The sequence below is a fragment of the Hypanus sabinus genome, chromosome 4 (assembly GCF_030144855.1).
Source record: "Hypanus sabinus isolate sHypSab1 chromosome 4, sHypSab1.hap1, whole genome shotgun sequence".
In the NCBI taxonomy this organism is placed as follows: domain Eukaryota; kingdom Metazoa; phylum Chordata; class Chondrichthyes; order Myliobatiformes; family Dasyatidae; genus Hypanus; species Hypanus sabinus.
The window spans coordinates 191,340,359-191,362,838 of record NC_082709.1 but is presented as its reverse complement, the minus strand read 5'-3'; the positions used below and the strand labels follow the sequence as shown (position 1 = coordinate 191,362,838).

At 43.3% G+C, this 22,480-nt stretch overlaps 1 protein-coding gene across 4 annotated transcripts in view; it reads right to left on the bottom strand.

Moving 5' to 3' along the window:
• Positions 1 to 22,480, bottom strand: part of pknox1.1 (pbx/knotted 1 homeobox 1.1) — a 273,179-nt gene that overhangs the window by 5,518 nt on the left and 245,181 nt on the right. For 3 of the 4 annotated variants that reach the window (XM_059969035.1, XM_059969036.1, XM_059969037.1), the window contains one exon: positions 13,856 to 14,031. The exons of the other annotated variant lie outside the window; for it this stretch is intronic. In XM_059969035.1, the coding sequence (XP_059825018.1) occupies positions 13,856 to 14,031 (176 nt within the window). The remainder of the gene's footprint in view (positions 1 to 13,855; positions 14,032 to 22,480) is intronic. 4 annotated transcript variants of the gene reach the window in all.

The following is a 22,480-nucleotide window of genomic DNA, read 5'->3' as shown; positions in this document are numbered from 1 at the left end:
AAGGACATGTTCAGCACAGCTTTGTGGGCTAAAGGCATGTATTGTTCTGTAGGTTTTTCTATGTTTTCTACCTCAGTGATTGGGAAAGTGTTGGACTCCATTATTAACGATGTGTTTTTGAGGAACTTGGAGACTAATGATTAAATAAGTGAAAGTCAGCATCTGTAAAGGGAAATCTTGCCTGACAAATCTGTTAGAGTTCTTCAAGGAATTAATATACAGAGAGAACAAAGGTGAGGTAGTGGATTTCATTTACTTGGATTTTCAGAAGGCGTTTGATAAGATGCCGCACATGAGGCTGCTTAATAGGATAAAATCCTATGGTGTTACAGGAAAGATACTGCCATAGTTGGAGGAATGGCTGACAGGCAGAAGGCAGTGAGTGGGAATAAAAGGGACCTTTTCTGGCTGGCTGCCACTGACCAGTGGTGTTCCTCAGGGATCAATATTGAGACTGCTACTTTTCATATTGTTTATTAGTGATTCGGATAATGGAATTGATGGCTTTGTGGCAAAGTTTGCAGATGATACGAAGATAGGTGGAAGGGTAGGTAGTGCTGAGGAAGCAATGTGGTCACAGCAGGACTTAGACAAATTGGAAGAATGGGCAAAAAAAGTGGCCGATGGAATGCAGTGTTAGGAAATGTATGATAATGCATTTTGGTAAAAGGAAGAATAGTGCAGACTATTATCTAAATGGTGAGAAGGTTCAAAAATCAGAGATGCAAAGGGACTTAGAAGTCCTTGTGTAAGACACCCAGAAGTTTTATTCATAGGTTGAGTCTGTGATAAACAAGGCAAATACAATATTGGCATTGTATTTGGTGGAATGGAATGTAAAAACAAGGAGATAATGTTGAAGCTTTGCAAGGCAAAAGTCAGACCATACTGGGAATATTGTCAATAATTTTGGGCCCCTTATTTCAGAAAGGATGTTTTGTGATTGGAGAGTCCAGAGGAGGTTCACAAGGATGATTCCGGGAATGAAGGGGTTAATATATAAGCATTTGGCAGCTTTGGGCCTATACTCAATAGAATTTAGATGAATGTGCTGGATCTCATTGAAACCTACCAAATGTTGAAAGGAATAGATAATGTGGATGTGGAGAGGAAGCTTACTCTAGTGGGAGCATCCCAAACCAGAGCGCATAGCCTCAAAATTGAGTACTGCCTTTTAGAACAGAAGTACAGAGGAGTTTTTTTTTAGCAGACTGGTGAATCTGTGGAAAACTCTACCACAGACTGCAGTGAGAGTGCAAGTGTATGGGACTGAATGGGATCCAAAGTTAGCCATGATGAATTGGTTGAGTGGACTTGATGGGCTAAATGGCTTAATTCTGCTCCAATGTCTCATGATGTCGACATTGATCTGAGATGTCTCTGACTTACTATCTGACAGTGTAATACTGGCTATATCTTGATATTCATCAAGTTTGTCACTGACTTACTGTCTTAATCTGTAATACAGTCTACGTCTTGCTCTGGGATGCTACTGACTCACTGTCTGACACTCAAATGGTGGCTACATCTTCACATTGATCAAGATATCACTAATCTTCTCCAACAACTTGCTCACCACTGAAGTCAGATTCACTGGTCTATAATTTCCTGGGTCATCTCTACTCCCTTTCTTGAACAAGGCAACAATTTTTGCAACCTTCCAATCCTCTGGTACTTCTCCCATCCCTATTGATGATGCGAAGATCATCACCAGAAGCTCAGCAATCTCCTCCCTTACTTCCCACAGTAGCCTGGGGGTATATCTCATCTGGTCCTGGTGACTTATCTAACTTAAAGCAAAAGCATTAAGCTCCTTCCTAGCAATCTTGTAATCTTCTAGAGCTCTAACTGTACCCAGCTTTTTGAACCTTACACAAGCTTTTCTTTTCTTCTTAACTAAGATCTTCTACATCCTTTGAACACCATGGTTCCTTAACTGTACCATCCTTTTCCTGTCTAAATGGAAGATACCTGTGCAGAACTCCATGCAAATATTCCCTGAATATTTGCCATATTTCTACACTGCATTTCCCTGAGAACATCTGCTTCCAAGTTCCTGCCTAATAGCATCATAGTTCCCCCTACCCCAATTAAATGTTTTCCCATATTGTCTGCTCCTCTTCCTCTCCAGTGCTATGGGGAAGGAGATAGACTGTGGTCACTACCTCCAAAATGCTCTCCCTTTGAGAGATCTGACACCTGACCAGGTTCATTTCCCAATACCAGATCAAGTACAGCCTCTCCCCTAGTTGGCTTATCTACATATTGTGTCAGGACACCTTCCTGAACTCATCTAACAAACTCCAGCCCATCTAAGCCCGTTGCTCTAAGGAGATGCCAATCAATATTAGGAAAGTTAAAATCTCCCATATCAACAACCCTATCATTTTTGCACCATTCCAGAATCTGCCTCCCTATCTGCTTCTCGATATCCCTGTTACTATTAGGGGAGGGGGGGTCAATAAAAAAACACCCAGTAGTTATTGCCCCTTTCCTGACCCACACTGACTCAGCAGACAATCCCTCCATGACTTCCACCTTTGCTGCAGCCGTGACACTATCTCTGATTAGCAGAGCCACACCCCCACCTATTTTGCCTCCCTCCCTGTCCTTTTTGAAACACCTGAAGCCTGGCACACTCAGCGGCCATTCCTGCTCCTGAGACATCCAAGTCTCTGTAATGGCCACAACGTCATAGTTCCATGTATTGATCCATGCTCTAAGTTCATCCCCCTTGTTTATGGTAGTCCTTGCATTAAAATAGACACATTTCAAATCGTCAGGCTGAGTGCATCTTTGCTCTAGCATCTGCCTATGCTTCCCTATAAGCTGTCTTTACTTGTGCTCCAACCTGCCCATCCTCTGCCTTTTCACTTCGGTTCCCACTCCCCTGCAAATCTAGTTTAAACCCTCTCCAATAGTATTAGCAAACCTCCCCACCAGGATTTTGGTCTCTCTTGGATTCAAGTGCAACCCATCCTTTTTTACAGATCACACCTGCCCCAGAAGAGGTCCCAATGATCCAAAAATCTGAATCCCTGCCCCCTTCTCCAATCCCTCAGCCACACATTTATCCTCCACCTTACTCTATTCCTATACTCACTATCGCATGGCACAGGCAGAAATCCCGAGGTTACTACCTTTGAGGTCCTGCTTCTCAACTCCCTGTATTCTGCTTTTAGGACCTCCACCCTTTTTCTACCCATGTCTTTGGTACCAATATGTATCACGGCATCTTGACATTGAACTTGCATGTCACTGACTTCTGACTTACTGCATGACACTAACACTGGCTCCACCTTGATGTTGATCTGGGATGTCATGGACGTACTGTCTGACACTAATACCGGTGACATCTCAACACTGGTCTGCGATGTCACCCACCTACTGTGTGACAACGTAATACTGGATATATCTCGACATAGATCTAGGGTGCCAATGACATAGTGTCTGATGCTGTAAAACTGGCTCCATCTCAGTATTGATCTGGGATGTCACTGACTTCCAGACAGACAGACATACTTCATTGATCCCAAGGGAAATTGGGTTTTGTTACAGCCGTGCCAACCAAAAATAGTGTAGAAATAAAGCAATATAAAACCATAAATAATTAAATAACTGTGTCACACTGTAATACTGGCTCCATCTTGACACTGATCTGTGATATCATTGACTATGTCTGACACTCATTCTGGCTAAATCTGGATGCTGATCTGGGAGGTCAATGACTTACTGTCTGATACTGTAATACTGGCTACATCTCAACATTGATCATAAGACCATAAGACATTGGAGCAGAATTAGGCCATTCAGCCCATTGAGTGTGCTCCGTCATTCCATCATGGCTGATCCAAGATCCTACTCAAATCCATATAACTATCTTCTCACCATATCCTGAGATGCCCTAGAGTGATCAGGAAACGATTAACTTCCTCCTTAAATATATTCATGGACTTGGCCTCCATCGCGCAGTTTGTGGTAGAGCATTCCACAGATTTACCACTCTCTGGCTAAAAAGATTCCTTATTACCGCTGTTAAAAAAAGGTCGCCTCTCATTTTTGAGGCTGTACCCTCTAGTTCTGGATATCCCCGCCATAAGAAACAACTTCTTCACATTCACCCTAACTGGTCCTTTAAACATTCTGTAGGTTTTAATGAGATCCCATGCAATCTTCTAAATTCCAGTGAGTACAGGCCCAAAGCTGCCGAACACTCATCATATGTTAACCCCTTCATTCCCAGAATCATCCCTGTGAACCTTTTCTAGACTGTCTCCAATGATAACACATCCCTTCTGATATATGGGGCACAAATCTGTTGACAATACCCCAAATGCAGCCTGACTAGTGTCTTATAAAGGCTCAGCATTATCTCCTTGCTTTTATATTCTATTCCCCTTGAAGTAAATGCCAACATTGCATTTGTCTTCTTTACCACAGACTCAACCTGTAAATTAACCTTCTGGGAGATTTGCATGAGGACTCCTAAGTCCTGCTGTTCCTCTGATGTTTCAACCTTCTTCCCATTTAGGTAATAGTCCGCACTATAGTTCCTTTTACCAAAAGGCATTATCATACATTTCCCAACACTGTAGTCCATCTGCCACTTTTTTTGCCCATTTTACAATTTCTCCAAGTCCTGCTCCAATTGCATTTCTTCCTTAGCACGACCTGCCCCTCCACCGATCTTCATATCATCAGCAACCTTTGCCATTAAGTCATCAATTGCATTATCTAAATCACTGAAAGACACTGTGAAAAGCAGCAGTCCCAATACTGATCCCTAAGGAACACAACTAGTCACTGGCAGCCAACCAGAAAAGTCCCCTTTTATTCCCACTTGCTGCCTCCTGCTTGTCAGCCATTCCACGATCCATGCCAGTACCTTTCCTGTAACATCACAGGATTTTAGCTTGCTAAGCAGCCTCATGTGTGACACGATATCATTTGCCTTCTGAAGATCTAAATAAATGACATCCACTGCCTCTCCCCATCCACCTTGCTTGTTACTTCCTCGAAGAATTCTAACATATTTGTCAGGCAAGATTTCCCTTTACAGAAACCATGCTGACTTTGATTTATTTTGTCATTAGTCTCCAAGTACCTTGAAACCTCATCCTTAATAACAGACTTCACACATTCCCAATCACTGAAATTAAGCCAACTGGCCTATAATTTCCTTTCCTTTGCCTTCCTCGCTTCTTAAAAAGTGGAGTGACACTTGCAATCTTCCAGAAACATGCCAGAATCAAGTGATTCTTAAAAGATCATACCAATGCATCCGTTATCTCTTCAGCAACCTCTCTCAGGACTTTGGGATGTAATCCACCTGGCCCAGGTGACTTATCCACATTAAGAGCTTTGAGTTTGCCCAGCACTTTTTCCTTTGTAATAGCAATGGCATTCACTCCTGTTCCCTGACACTCACAGACATCTGGCAAACTGCTAGTGTCTTCCACAGGGAAGTACCCATTAAGTTCATCTGCCATTTCTTTGTCCCCCATTACTACCTCATCAGCATCACCTTCCAGTGGTCCAACATCAACTCTCACCTCCCTTTTACTCTTTATATAACTGAAAAATTTTTTTGGTATCCTGCTTTATATCATTGGCTAGTCTGCCCTCATATTTCATCTTTTAGTTGCCTTTTGTTGGATTTTAAAAGTTTCCCAATCATCCAACTTCCCACTCACTTTTGCTACCTTATATGCCCTTCCCTTGGCTTTTATGCAGTCCTTAACTTCCTTTGTCAACCATGATTGCCTACTCTTGCCATTTGAGAACTTCTTCCTTCATGGGACATACCTATCCTGATCTGGGATAACACAAACTCACTGTCCGACTTCGTAATACTGGCTACGTTACGACATTGATCTCAGATGTCATGGACTTACTCCCTGATACCATAATACTGACTACATCTCCACATTGGGATGTCACTGACTTACTGTCAGATAGTGTAATACTAGATACACCTCGACATTGATCTGGGATGGTGTAATGTCTTCACTGAAATACTGGCTGCATCTCTTCATTGCTCTAGGATGCCATGACTTACTGTCTGATGCTGTAATACTGGCTACATCTCGATATTCATCTGGGATGTCACTGACTCACTGTCTGACATTGTAATACTGGCTTCATCTCAACACTGATCTGGGATGTCACTGACTCTGCAATACTGGCTACATCTCGACATTGATATCAATGACTAACCGCCCAATACTGTAACAAAAGCTACATTTTGACAGTGATCTTTGATGCCACTGACTTACTATTGAATACTGAACTACTGGCTACATCTCGATATTGATCTGGGATGTCACTGACTTACTGCCTGATACTGTAGTACTGGCTACCTCTTGGCAGTGATCTGGGATAGCACTAAGTCTGACACTGTAATAGTGGCTACGTCCTGACAGTGATCTGACATGTCAATTACTATCTGACACTGTTACCCCGACTGAATATTGACACTGATCTCAGATATCAATGACTTATGATCCATTACTGTAATACTGATTACATCTCAACACTGACGTGGGCTGTCACTAACTATATCTGACACTGTAATACTGGCAACATCTTGACATTGATCTGGGTGTAACTGGTTCTGTCTGACACAAACAAATAGCTAGAGCTGTGGATGTGGTGTTTTCAATAAAGTATTTGACAAGATTCCCCATGCAAGACTCATTCTGGAAGTAAGGAGACATGGGATCCAAGGAGACCTTGTTTTGTGGATCCACAATTAGCTTGCCCAGAGAAGGCAAAGTGTGGTTGTAGATGGCTCGCATTCTGCATGGAGTTTGGTGACCAGTGGTATTCCACATGGATCTGTTCTGGGACCCTTCATTTTTGTGATTTTTATAAATGACCTCATTCGGGAAGTAGAAGGGTGGGTTAGTAAGTATACTAATGACACAAATGGTAGTTTGCTTCCCGGGTGCCAGGGTCTGGGATGTTTCTGATTGTGTCCATGATAACTTGAAGTGGGAAGCAGAACAGCCAGAGGTCGTGGTACATATTGGTACCAATGACATAGGAAGGAAAAGGAAGGAGGTCCTGAAAACAGACTACAGGGAGTTAGGAAGGAAGTTGAGAAGCAGGACCTCAAAGATAGTAATAGGAAACATACAGCACAATATAGGCCCTTTGGCCCACAATGCTGTGCCAAACATGTTCCTACCTTAGAACTACCTAGGCTTTACCTACAACCCTCTATTTTTTGAAGCTCAATGTAGCCATCCAGGAGTCTCTTAAAAGACCCTATTGTTTCCGCCTCCACCACTGCCACCAGCAGCCCATTCCACGCATTCACCACTCTCTGCATAAAAATCTTACCCCTGACATCTCCTCTGTACCTACCTCCAAGCACTTTAAAACTATGCCCTCTCATGTTAGCCATTTCAGCCCTGGGGAATAAATGCCTCTCATTATCTTGGACACCTCTATCAGGTCACCTCTCATCCTTCATTGCTCCAAGGAGAAAAGGCCAAGGTCACTCAACCTATTCTCATAAGGCATGCTCCCCAATCCAGGCAACATCCTTGTAAATCTCCTCTGCACCCTTTCTATTGTCCTTCCTATAGTGAGGCAACCACTATAGGTCCTATGTCTCGAGATTACTGCCTGTGCTACATGACAGTGAGTATAGGAATAGAATGAGGTGGATGATAAATGTGTGGCTGAAGAATAGGAGCAGGAGGCAGGGATTCAGATTTCAGGATCATTGGGACCTCTTCTGGGGCAGGAGTGACCTGTACAAAAAGGACAAGTTGCACTTGAATCTCAGGGGGACCAATATCCTGGCAGGAAGGTTTGCAAAGGCTATTGGGGAGAGTTTAAACTAGAATTGCTGTGGGGTGGGAACCAAACTGAAGTGACAGAGGAAAGGGAGGTTGGCTCAAAAATAGACAAAGCTTGGAGACAGTGCGAAAGGGAGGATAGGCAGGTGATAGAGAAGGTACGCACTCAGTCCAATAGTTTGAGATAGAAACATAGAAGCATAGAACATAGAAAACCTACAGCACAGTACAGGCCCTTCAGCTCACAAAGTTGTGCCAAACATGTCCCTACCTTAGAAACTACTAGGCTTACCTATAGCCCTTTATTTTACTAAGCTCCATGTACCTATCTGAAAGCCTCCTAAAAGACCCTATTGTATCCACTGTTGCCGGCAGCCCATTCCATGCATTCACCACTCTCTGAGTAAAAAAACTTACCCCTGACATCTCCTCTGTACCTACTCCCCAAGCACCTTAAACCTCTTGTGGTAACCATTTCAGCCCTGGGAGAAAACCTCTGACTATCCACATGATCAATGCCTCTCATCACCTTGTACACCTCTATCAGGTCATCTCTCATCCCCCTTCGCACCAAGCAGAAAAGGCTAAGTTCACTCAACCTATTCTCATAAGGCATGCTCCCCAATCCAGGCAACATGCTTGTAAATCTCCTCTGCACCCTTTCTATGGCTTCCACATCCTTCCTGTAGTGAGGCGACCAGAACTGAGCACAGTACTCTGAGTGGGGTCTGACTAGGGTCCTATATTGCTGCAACATTGCTATATTGCAACATTGCTATATTGCTCTCGGCTCCTAAATTAATTTCCACGATTGATGAAGACCAATACACCATATGCCTTCTTAACCATAGAGTCAACCTGTGCAGCTGCTTTGAGAGTCCTATGGACTTGGACCCCAAGATCCCTCTGATCCTCCACACTGCCAAGAGTTTTACCATTAATAATATATTCTGCCATCATATTTGACCTGTCAAAATGAACCACTTCACATTTATCTGGGTTGAACTCAGATCTGTCACTTATCAGCCCAGTTTTGCATCTTATCAATGTCCCGCTGTAACCTCTGACAGCCCTCCACACTATCCACAACACCTCCAACCTTAGTGTCATCAGCAAATTTACTAACCCATCCCTCCACTTCCCCATCCAGGTCATTTATAAAAATCACAAAGAGTAAAGGTCCCAGAACAGATTCCCAAAGCACTCCATTGGTGACCGGCCTCCATGTAGAATATGACCTGTCTACACCACTCTTTGCCTTCTGTGGGATCCACAGAGCAATGCCCCCTTGAATCCCATGCCTCCTTACTTTCTCAATAAGCCTTGCATGCGGTACCTTATCAAATGCCTTGCTGTAATCCATATTCACTACATCTACTGTTCTTCCTTTATCAATGTGTTTAGTCACATCTTCAAAAAAATACAATCAGGCTTGTAAGGCACGATCTGCCCTTTACAAAGCCATGCTGACTACTCCTAATCACATTATACCTCTCCAAATGTTCACAGATCCTGCCTCTTGGGATCTTCTCCATCAACTTATCAACCACTGAGATAAGACTCACTGGTCTATAATTTCTTGGGATATCTCTAACTCCCTTTCTTGAATAAAGGAACACCATCGCAACCTTCCAATCCTTGGAAACCTCTCCTGTCCCCATTGATGATGCAAAGATGTGTCTATTTTAATGCAAGGAGTATTATGAATAAAGTGGATGAGCTTAGAGCGTAGATCAGCACTTGGAGCTATAACGTTGTTACCATACAGACACTTGAACGTATGGTGCAAGGGCAGGAATGGCTACTTCAAGTGCCAGGCTTTAGATGGTTCAGAAAGGACAGGTGGGAGGCAAAAGAATTGGGGGCATGGCACTGTTGATCAGAGATAGTCTCACGGCTGCAGAAAAGCAGGAAGTCATGAAGGGGTTGTCTACGGAGTCTCTGTGGGTGGAAGTTAGAAACAGTAATGGGTCAATAACTCTACTGAGTGTTATTTATAGACCACCCAATAGTAACAGGGACATCAAGGAGCAGATAGGGAGACAGATTTTGGAAAGGAGTAATAATAACAGGGTTAGAAACATTGAAGTCATACAGCACAATACAGGCCCTTCGGCTCACAATGCTGTGCCGAACATGTCCCTATCTAGACTTTATCCATAGCCCTCTATTTTTCTAAGCTCCACATAGTCATCCAGGAGTCTCTTAACAGACCCTATTGTATCTGACTGTACCAACGCCGTCAGCAGCCTAGTCCAGACACTCGCCACTCTCTGAGTAAAAAACTTACTCCTAACATCTCCTCTGTACCTACTTGCAAGCACCTTAAAACTATGCCCTCTCATGCTAGCCATTTCAGGCCCGGGGAAAAGTCTCTGACTATCCACACGATCAATGCCTCTCATTATCTTGTACACCTCTATCATGTCACCTCTCATCCTCTATCACTCTAAGCAGAAAAGGCTGAGTTCACTCAACCTATTCTCATGAGGCATGCTCCCCAATCCAGGCAACATCCTTGTTGTTGTGGTGGGAGATTTTAATATCCCAAATATTGATTGACATCTCCTTAGAGTGAGGGGTTTAGATGGGCTGGAGGGTGTTAGGTGTGTTCAGGAAGGTTTCTTGACACAATATGTAGATAAGCCTACAAGAGGAGAGGCTGTACTTGATTTGCTATTGGGAAATGAACCCAGGTGTCAGGTCTCTCAGTGGAAGAGCATTTTGCAGATAGTGATCACAATTCTATCTCCTTTACCATAGCACCGGAGAGGGACAGGAGCAGATAGGTTAGGGAAATTGGAGTAAGGGAAAATATGAGGCTATCAGGTAGGAACTTGGAAGAATAAAGTGGAAACAGATGGTCTCAGGGAAATATATGACAGAAATGTGGCAAATGTTCAGGGAATATTTGCATGGGGTTCTGCGTAGATACGCTTCAATGAGACAGGGAAGGATAGTAGAGTACAGGAACCGTGGTGTACAAAGGCTGTTGTAAATCGAGTCAAGAAGAAGAGCTTACGAAAGGTTTAAAAAACTAGGTAATGATAGAGGTCTAGAAGATTATAAGGCTAGCAGGAAGGAGCTTAAGAATGAAATTAGGAGAGCCAGAAGGGTCCATGAGACGGCCTTGGGCGACAAGGTCAAGGAAAACCCCAAGGCATTCTATAAGTATGTGAAGAGCAAGAGGATAAGATGTGACAGTGGAAATGTGTGTATGGAACTGGAGGAGATGGCAGGGGTACTTCATGAATACTTTGATTCAGTATTCAGTACGGAAAAGGATCTTGGTGATTGTAGGCATGATTTGCAGCAGACTGAAAAGCTTGAGCATGTAGATATTAAGGAAGAGGATGTGCTGGAGCTTTTGGAAAGCATCGTTTGATAAGTCACCAGGACCGGATGGGATGTACCCCAGGGTACTGTGGAAAGTGAGGAAGGAGATTGCTAAGCCTCTGGCAATGACCTTTGCATCATCAATGAGAACAGGAGAGAGATTCCGGAGGATTGGAGGGTTGCGGATGTTGTTTCCTTACTCAAGAAAGGGTGTAGGGATAGCCCAGGAAATTATAGATCAGTGAGTCTTACTTCAGTGGTTGGTAAGTTGATGGAGAAGAACCTGAAAGCAGGATTTATGAACATTTGGAGAAGCATAATATGATTAGGAATAGTCAGCATGGCTTTGTAAAGGGTAGGTCATGCCTTACGAGCCTTATTGAATTTTTTGAGGATGTGACTAAACACATTGATGAAGGTCGAGTCATAGACGTAGTGTATACGGATTTTAGCAAGGGATTTGATAAGGTACCCCATGCAAGGCTTATTGAGAAAGTAAGGGGACATTGCTTTGTGGATCCAGAACTGGCTTGCACACAGAAGGCAAAGAGTTGTTGTAGATGGGTCATATTCTGCATGGAGGCCGGTGACCAGTGGTGTGCCTCAGGGATCTGTTCTGGGACCTCGACTCTACATGGTTTTTATAAATGACCTGGATGAGGAAGTGGAGGGATGGGTTTGCAAACTTGCTGATGACACAAAGTTTGGGGGTGTGGTGGATAGTGTGGAGGGCTGTCAGAGGTTACAGCCAGACATCAATAGGATGTAAAACTGGGTTGAGAAGTGGCTTTTTCTCCTTGGAGCGATGGAGGATGAGAGGTGACCTGATAGAGGTGTACAAGATAATGAGAGGCATTGATCATGTGGATAGTCAGAGGTTTTTCCTTGGTTTGAAATGTCTGGCACGAGAGGGCATAGTTTTAAGGTGCTTGGAAGTAGGTACAGAGGAGTTGATAGGGATAAGTTTTTTTATGCAGAGAGTGGTGAGTGCGTGGAATGGGCTGCTGGCGGCGATGGTGGAGGTGAATATGATAGGGTCTTTTAAGAGACTCTGGGATGGATACATGGAACTTAGAAAAATAGAGGGCTGTGGGTAAGTCTAGGTAGTTCTAAGCAAGGACATGTTCGGCACACCTTTGTGGGCTGAAGAGCCTGTATTGTGCTGTAGGTTTTCTATGTTTGTAAAAGTGGGGTGTGTTGCAGATAGTCTGGAAAGTTGTCAAAGGTTATAGCGGGCCATCAATAGGATGCAGAACTGGACTGAGAAGTGGCAGATGGACTTCAACCTAGATAAGCGTGAAGTGGTTCATTTTGGTAGGTCAAATATGATGGCAGAATATAATATTAATGGTAAGACTCTTGGGAATGTGGAGGATCAGGGAGATCTCATGGTACGCGTTCATAAGGATACTCAAAACTGCTGTGCAGGTTGACAATGTTGTTAAGCATGCCTTATGAAAATAGGTTGAGTGAACTTGGTCTTTTCTCTGTGGAGTGACGGAAGATGAGAGGTATTGATCATGTGGATTGCCAAAGACTTTTTCCCAGGGCTGAAATAGCTAACCCAAGGGGGCATAGTTTTAAGGTGCTTAGGAGTTGGTACAAAGGGGATGTCAGAAATAAGTTTTTCACACAGAGAATGCTGGGTGTGTGGAATGCATTGCCAGTGATGGTGGTGGAGGTGGATACAATAGAGTCTTTTAAGAGACTCTTATAAATACATGGAAAAATAGAGGTTTATATAGTAGGGTAACTCTACGCAGCTTCTACATTAGGTTACATGGTTGGCACGACATCGTGGGTGAAGGGCCTGTAATGTGCTGTAGATTTCTATGTTCTAACACTGGCTACATCTCTATATTGTGCTGGGATGTCACTGACCATATCTGACACTGTAATACTGGTAACATCTCCTCATTCATCTAAGATGTCACTGACTTACTGTCTGACACTAAAACTGACTAAATCTTGACATTGATCCGGATATCACTGACTATGTCCGAAACTGTAACACTGGCTACATCTCGATATTGATCTGGGATGTCACCAAATCGCTGTCTGACACTGTAATACTGACTACATCTTGACAGTCATCTGGGTCGTCACTAACTATGTCTGATAGTAATACTGGCTACATCACAATATTGATCTTGGTTACCACTGACTACGTCTGACTCTGTAATACTGGTTACATCTCGACATTGATCTAGCATGGAACCAACTATGTCTGTCACTGTAACACTGCCTTCATTTCAACATTAATCTGGGACGTCACTGACCCACTGTCTGACACTGTAATGCTGATTAAATATTGACATTGATCTGGGATGTCACTGAGTATGCCTGACACTAATACTGGACACATCTCGACATTAATCTGGGATCTCACTGAATTACTCTATGACATTGTAATACTGGCTTTGTGTCGACAATGATCTCAGATGTCACTAACTTCTGACTTACTGTCTGACACTAACAATGGCTATATCTCGATATTGATCTGAGATGTCACCAACTTACTGTCTGACACTCAAATACTGCCTACATCTCAATACTGATCTGGGATGTCACTGACTTACTGTCTGACACTGTAATACTGCCTGCATTGACATTGATCTTGGATGTCACTAACTTGCTGTCTGACACTAATATTGTCTGATATGGTAATACTGAATGCATCTCATCATTGATCTGGGATGTCATTGACTTACTGTCTGATACGGTAATACTCGCTACATGCTGCTGAGCCGCTCCCGATGCAATGGAATCTGGCCAGAACCGCTGCACTGGCCGACTCTGTGTCTTGATCTTCTTAGCCTTCGGTGGAGTGTCAGGATTACTGGCATCAAGCATAGGTTGTAATATCCGCCTTCGAGCATTGATGAACCTGTGGCCAAACACAGGGAGTTCAGCAAGGAATGGGTGCTTGAAGCTGAAGGTCTCACGCAAAACTCATTCCTTATTGGTACCAGTGATCCTTGACTCCTATGTATTTCTGATACTAGACTATCAAGAAAGCCTCAAGGCTATCAGAACCCATCAATGATTTCCCTCAATCCTTGGACTGGACAACAAACAGCAGCCTCAAAGTCATCAGAACCCTTCAATGCCATCATCCTTCTATCTTTGCCTCGTAAATGTTTCAGAGACTGAATCACCAAGTACAGCCTCAAGGCCTTCTCTATATCAATGCCTTCACTGTAAAATGTTCCACATTCACTGGAAGGATAAGCAAATGACCATAAAACTATAAGACAAAGGAGCAGAGTTAGGTCATTCTATTTATCAAGTGTGCTCTCCCATTTCATTAGGGCTGATTTTTATACCTCCCAATCCATTCTCTTGTCTTCTCCCCTAACCAAAAGGCTATAAGACACAGGAAGAGAGTTATGCCATTCAGCTCACAGAATCTGCTCCACCATGTCATCATGGCTAAACCTGGAAGCCACTCAACCCCATACACCCGCCTTCTCAGCATATTCTATCATGCCCTGACTGATCAGGAAACTATCAATTTCCACCTTAAATATACCCATGGACTTGCCCTCCACTGCAGTCTGTGGCAGAGCATTTCATAGATTCACTACTCTTCAGCTAAAAAAATCCTACTTACCTCTGTTCTAAAAGGTTACCTGTCAATTTTGAGGCTGTGCCCTCTAGTTCTGGATACGGCCACCATAAGAAACATCCTCTCCACATCCACCCTATCCAGTCCTTTCAACAATCGGTAGGTTTTAATAAGATCCCCTGCATTCTTCTAAATTCCAGTCAATACAGGCCCAAAGCTGCTAAATGCTCGTTAACCCCTTCATTCCCAGAATCATCCTCATGAACATCCTCTGGACTCCCTCCAATGACAACACATCATAACTGAGATATGGGACACAAAACTATTGACAATACTCCAAGTGTGGCCTAAACTGAGTTTTATAGAGCTGCATCATTACCTTGCAACTCTTAAACTCTGTCCCTCGACTTATGAAAGCTAACACCCCATAAGCTTTCTTAACTACCCTATCTACCTGTGAGGCAACTTTCAGGGATCTGTGAACATGTACCCCCAGATCCCTCTTCTCCTCCACACTACCAAGTATCCTGCCATTTACTTTGTAGTCTGCCTTGGAGTTTGTCCTTCCAAAGTGTACCAACTCACACCTCTCCGGGTTAACTCCATCTGCTACTTCTTAGCCCACTTCTGCATCCTATCAATGTCTCTCTGCAATCTTCAACAATCCTCTACACTATCCACAACACCATCAACCTTTGTGTTGTCTGTACCCCCACATCCAGGTCGTTAATAAAAATCACAAAAAGTAGGAGTCCCAAAACTGATCCTTGTGGGACACCACTAGTCACAACCCTCCAATCTGAATGTACTCCCTCCACCACAACTCTCTGCTTTCTGCAGGCAAGCCAATTCTGAATCCACCTGGCTAAACTTCCCTGGATCCCATGCCTTCTGACTTTCTGAATAAGCCTACCGTGTGGAACCTTATCAAATGCATTACTAAAATCCATGTAGATCACATCCACTACACTACCCTCATCTATATGCCTGGCCACCTCCATAACGAACTCTAACAGGCTTGTTAGACATGATCTGCCCTTCACAAAGCCATGCTGACTGTCCCTGATCAGACCATGATTCTCTAAATGTCCATAGATCCCATCTCTAAGAATCTTTTCCAACAACTTTCCCACCACAGACGTAAGGCTCATTGATTTTTAATTACCCGGACTATCCCTACTTCCTTTTTTGAACAAGGGGACAACATCCGCCTCCCTCCAATCCTCCGGTACCATTCCTGTGGACAACGAGGACATAAAGATCCTAGCTAGAGGCTCAGCAATCTCTTCCTTCGCCTCGTGGAGCAGCCTGGGGAATATTCTGTCAGGCCCGGGGAACTTATCCGTCCTAATTTATCTTAACAACTCCAGCACCTCCTCTCCCTTAATATCAACATGCTCTAGAACTTCAACCTCACTTATATTTTCCTCACCGTTTTCAAGTTCCCTCTCTTTGGTGAATACCAAAGAGAAGCATTCGTTGAGGACCTTGCTCACTTCCACAGCCTCTAGGCACACCTTCCCACTTTTATCTCTAATCGGTCCTACCTTCACTCCTGTCATCCTTTTGTTCTTCACATAATTTAAGAATGCCTTGGGGTTTTCCTTTACCCTACTCGCCAAGGCCTTCTCATGCCCCCTTCTTGCTCTCCTCAGCCTCTTCTTAAGCTCCTTTCTTGCTACTCTATACTCCTCAATAGCCCCATCTGATCTTTGCTTCCTAAACATCCTGTATGCTGCCTTCTTCCACCTGACTAGATTTTCCACCTCACTTGTAACCCATGGTTCCTTCACCCTACCATTCTTTATCTTCCTCACCAGGACAAATTTATCCCTAACATCCTGCAAGAGATCCCTAAACATCGACCACATAGTACATTTTTCTGCAAAAACATCATCCCAATTCACACCTGCAAGTTCTAGCCTTATAGCCTCATAGTTTGCCCCTTTCCCAATTAAAAATTTTCCTGTCCTCTCTGATCCTATCCTTTTCCATGATAATGCTAAAGGCCAGGGAGCGGTGGTCACTGTCCCCCAGATGCTCACCCACTGACAGATCTGTGACCTGACCCGGTTTGTTACCTAATACTAGATCTATTTTGGCATTCCCCCAGTTGGCCTGTCAACATACCCTGATAGGAATCCGTCTGGACACACTTGACAAACTCTGCCCCATCCAAACCATTGGAATTAATCAGATGCCAATCAATATTAGGGAAGTTGAAGTCACCCATGATAACAACCCTGTTATTTTTGCACCTTTCCAAAATCTGCCTCCCAATCTGCTCCTTGGTATCTCTGCTGCTACCAGGGGGCCTATAGAATACTCTCAATAGAGTAACTGCTCCCTTTCTGTTCCTGACTTCCACCCATACTGACTTAAAAGAGGATCCTGCTACATTACCCACCGTTTCTTTAGCTCTAATAGTATCCCTGACCAGTAATGCCACCCCTCGTCCCCTTCCCCCTATCCCCTTTTAAAGCACTGAAATCCAGGAATATTGAGAATCCATTCCTGCCCTGGTGTCAGCCAAGTCTCTGTAATGGCCACTACTTCATAATTCTATGTATGTATCCAAGCTCTCAGTTCATCACCTTTGTCCCTGATGCTTCTTGCATTGAAGTACACACACTTTAGCCCTTCTACCTTACTACCTTTACACCCTTTATTCTGCTTCTCTTTCTTCAAAGCCTCTTTATTCATAGGTTGAGTCTGTGATAAAGAAGGCAAATGCATTTCTGTCATTCATTTCAAGGTGAATTGAATATAAACAAGGAGTTAATGCTGAAGCTTTATAAGACATTAGTCAGGCCACACTTGGAGTATTGTCAACAGTTTTGACCATAAGCCAATAAGATATTGGAGGAGAATTAGGCCATTTGGCCCAACAAGTTTGCTCCACCATTTAATCATGGCTTATCCTTTTCTCTCCTCCTCAGCCTTCTCCCCATAATCTTTGATGCTGTGTCAAATCAAGAATCTATCAAGCTCTGCCTTAAATACACCCAACGACCTGGCCTTCACAGCTGCCTGTGGTACCAAATTCCACAAATTCACCACCATTTGGATAGACAAGGACTGATCAGGGATAGTCAATATGGCATGGTGCATGATACCTGTCCTCTCATCATATCCTTTGAATCAGGAATCTATCAACTTCTGCTTTGAATATACCCAAAGAATTGGCCTGTGGCAGAGCATTCCACAAGTTCACCACCCTCTGGCTAAAGAAATTTCTCCATATCTCTGTCTTAAATGTTCACCCCTCTATCCTCAGGCTCAGTCCTCTTAACCTGGACTCCCCCACCATAGAAAACATCCTTTCCCCATCTACTCTATCTTGGCCTTTCAAAATTCCAAAGGTTTAATGAGATATCCCCTCTTTCAAAATTCCAATGAGTACAGATGCAGAGCTATCAAACATTCCTCGCAAGATAACCCTTTCACTCCCAGAATTATCCTCGTGAACCTCCTCTGAATCCTCTGCAACGTAAGCACATCCTTTCTTTGATGAGGTGCCCAGAAATGTTCACAATACTTAAGGTAAGGCCTCACTAGTGCCTTATAAAGTCTCAACATTACATCCCTGCTTTTGTATTCCAGACCTCTTGAAATGAATGCTATCATTGCATTTGCCTTCCTCACCACTAACTCTAAGTCCAAGTCAACCTTTAATTTTTGGGTTTTCTGCACATTTACTACCAAAGTGAATGACCATGCACTTTCCAACATTATATTTCATTTGCCACTTTATTGCCCATTCTTCTGTAGCCTAACTATTTCTTCAACACTACCTGCCTCTCAACCGATCTTCGTAGCATCTACAAACCTAGCAACCAAGCCATCATCTGAATCATTGATTATTCAGCATAAAAAGGAACAGTCCCAATACCAACCCCTGTGGAACACCACTAGTCACTGGCAGCCAACCAGACAAGGATCCTTTTATTCCTTTACTGCCTCCTACCAATCAGCCAATGCTTTAACCATGTTAGTAACTTCCCTGTAATACCATGGGCTCTTAACTTGGTAAGCAGCCTCATGTGTGGCACCTTGTCATAGGCCTTCTAGAAATCCAAATATACAACATCCTCTGCATCCCCTTTATCTATCCTACTTGTAATCTCCTCAAAGCATTCCAACAGGTTCGTCAGGCAAGGTTTTCCCTGAAGGAAACCATGCTGACTTTGTCCTATCTTGTCCTATGTCACCAAGTACTCCATCACCTCATCCTTAACAATTGACTCCAACATCTTCCCAACCACTGAGGTCAGGCTAACTGGTTTATCATTTCCTTTCTGCTGCCTTCCTCCTTCCTTACAGAGTGGAGTGACATTTGTAAATTTCCAGTACTCTGGCACCATGACAGAGTCCAATGATTTTTGAAAGATCATTACTAATGCCTCCACAATCTCAACTGCTATCTCTTTCAGAGCCTTAAGGTGCAGTTCATCTGGTCTTATGTACCCTTAGGTCTCTCAGCTTTTTGAGCATCTTCTCCCTTATAATAGGAACTGCGCTCACTACTCTTCTCTCACACACTTCAACATTTGGCACACTATGCTACTGTCTTCCACAGTGAAGACTGATGTAAAATACTCATTTAGTTCATCTGCCATCTCCTTGGGGTCCATTATTTAGTTCTCCAGTATCATTTTCTAGCAGTCTTATATCTACTCTCATCTCTCTTTTTTTACATACTTGAAAAAGTTTTTACTATCTACTTCGATATTGTTTGCTAGCTTGCTTTCATACTTCATCTTTTCTCTCCTAATGATTCTTTTAGTTGCTCTATGTAGGTTTTTAAAAGCTTCCCAAACCTCTAAATTCTCATTAATTCTTGCTTTGTTGTATGCCCTCTCTTTTGCTTTTACATTAGCTTTAATTTCCTTGTCAGCCATGGTTGTACTATTTTGACATTTGAGTATTTCTTTGTTTTTGGAATACATCTATCCTGCAATCTTCCTCATTTTACCCAGAAACTCACGCCATTGCTGTTCTGCTGACAACCCTGCCAGCAGCTCCTTCCAATTTACTTTGGCCAACTCCTCTCTCATACCACTGTAATTTTCCCTTACTCCACTGAAATACTGCTACATCAGACTTTACTTTCTCTCTATCAAATTTCAAGCTGAACTCAAATCATATTGTGATCACTGGTTCCTACGGTTCTTTTGCCTTAAGCTTCCTAATCACCTCCGATTCGTTACATGACACCCAAATCCAGTATAGCTGATCCGCTAGTAGGCTCCATGACAACTTGCTCTAAAAAGCCATGTCATAGGCATTTAACAAACTCATTCTCTTGAGATCCATTATCAACCTGATTTTCCCACTCGACTTGCATGTTGAAATCTCTAACGACTATCATAACATTGCCCCTTTGACTCGCCTTTTCTATTTCCTGTTGTAACTTGTTGTCCACATCCCAGCTGCTGTTGGGAGCCTTTATATAATTGCCATTAGGGTCCTTATACCATTGCAGTTTCTTAAGTCGACTCACAAGGATTCAACATCTTCCAAACCTGTGTCACATCTTTCTAAAGATTTGATGCCATTCTTTACCAGCAGAGCCATGCCACCCCCTCTGCCTACTTTCCTATCCCTCCAATATACTGTGTAAACTTAGACATTTAATTCCCAACTACAACCATCCTTCAGCCACGATTCAATGATAGCCACAACATCATACCTGACAATCTGTAATACAGCAATAAGATCATCCACCTTATTTCTTAGTACACAAAGTATTTGTGAGCCAGTTCGCCTGCGCAGAAAGTGGGTCGCCACATATGGGTAGTAGAAGAAGGCAGAGTCATGAGAGGTGATAGGCAGTGGATGGGGGAAGGGAGAGGGAGGGTATTACTGGAAGTTGGAGAATTCGATGTTCATACCAAGGGGCTGGAGACTACCCAGACGATAGATGAGATGTTGTTCCTCCAACCGAAGTTTGGCCTCATCATGGCAGTAGAGGAGGCCATGTATGGCCATATCCAAATGGGAATGTGAAGGAGAGTTGAAGTGAGTGGCAACCGGGAGATCCTGTCTGTTGTGGCAGACGGAGCTCCCAGTTGCCACTCACTTCAACTCTCCTTCACATTCCCATTCAGATATGTCCATACATGGCCTCCTCTACTGCCATGATGAGGCCAAACTTCGGTTGGAGGAACAACATCTCATCTACCTTCTGGGTAGTCTCCAGCCCCTTGGTATGAACATCGAATTCTCCAACTTCCGGTAATTCCCTCCCTCTCCCTTCCCCCCATCCCACCTTCACTCTGTCTCCTCTTCTAGCTGCCTATCACCTCATGACTCTGCCTTCTTCTACTACCCATAATGCTTTCTCCTTAGATTCCTTCTTCACCTCTCCTGCCTATCCCCTCCCTGCTTCCCCTCCCCCACACCTTGATCTTTCCTCTGATTGGTTTTCCACCCTCCCCCCACCTTCTTTACAGGGCCCCTGTCCCCTCCTTTAGTCCTGATGAAGGGTCTTGACCCGAAACATTGACTGCTCCTTTCAACAAATGCTGCCCGACCTGCTGACCTTATTTCTTACGTTCCATACACTGAGATATAACTCCTTGAGTACTATATTTTAGCCTCCTTATCTCAGATAGGAGGTATTGTCATTGGAGAGAGTCCAGAGGAAGTTCACCATAATGAAGGGGGTTAACATATGATGAGTGTTTGGCAACTTTGAGCCTGTACTCATTGGAAGTTAGAAGAATGCATGGGGATCCCATTGAAACCTTCTGAATGTTGAACAAACTAGATAAGATGGATGTGGAGCAGATGTTTCCTCTGGTAGGGGTATTCAGAGCTAGAGGGCACAGCTTCAAAACTGAAGAACGACCTTTTAGAACCGAAGTAAGGGGGACTTCTTTAGCCAGAGTAGTGAATCTGTGGAATGCTCTGCCTCAGACTACTGTGGAGGCCATCTGTGGGTATATTCAAAGTGAAGTTGATAGATTCCTGATTGGTTGGGGCATCAAGGAATATGGTAAGAAGGCAGGTGGAATGGAGTTGAATGGGATCCAAGGTCAGCCATGATGAACTGGCGGAGCAGACTCGAAGGGCTGAAGGGCCTCATTCTGCTCTTAAATCCTGAAACATTGACTGTTCATTTCTCCACACTGATTCTGCCTGATTTAATGAGTTGCTTCAGGTTAATTGGGATGTTGCGTACGATAGCGTTTCGATTAGAACATAGAACAGTATGGCACAGAACATGCTTTTCAGCCCACTATGTTGTTTCAACTTTTCAACCTACTTCAAGATCAATCTAATGCTTCGCTCCAACATAGCCCTCCATTTTTATTTCATCCATATGTCTAAAAGAGTCTCTAAGATCCTCCTAATGCATCCTTCTCTATCACCACCACTGGCAGTGCATTCCACAAATTTACCACTCTTTTTGTAAAAAATCTACCTCAGACATCTGCCACTTCACTTTCTTCAATCACTTTAAAAATATGTCCCTTTTCTGTCCAGGAGAAAGGTACTGATTGGCCATTCTATCTCTAGACTCTCCTCATAAAATGAAACGAGACAGAGAAGCTAGGTCTGTTTTACCTGGAGCTAAGGAAATTAAGAGGTGACATGGGTAAAATAGATTAAATTACAAAAGATTTAGACAGAGTAGATTGCAGGAAACCTTTTTCGCTAATCAGAGGTGAATTAAACCAGAGAATATGCAGCAGATTTAGGGTAAGGTGTAAGATACTTACAGAGGATTTATTGTTTTGGCAAAGAAAGGTATGGCTGAGTG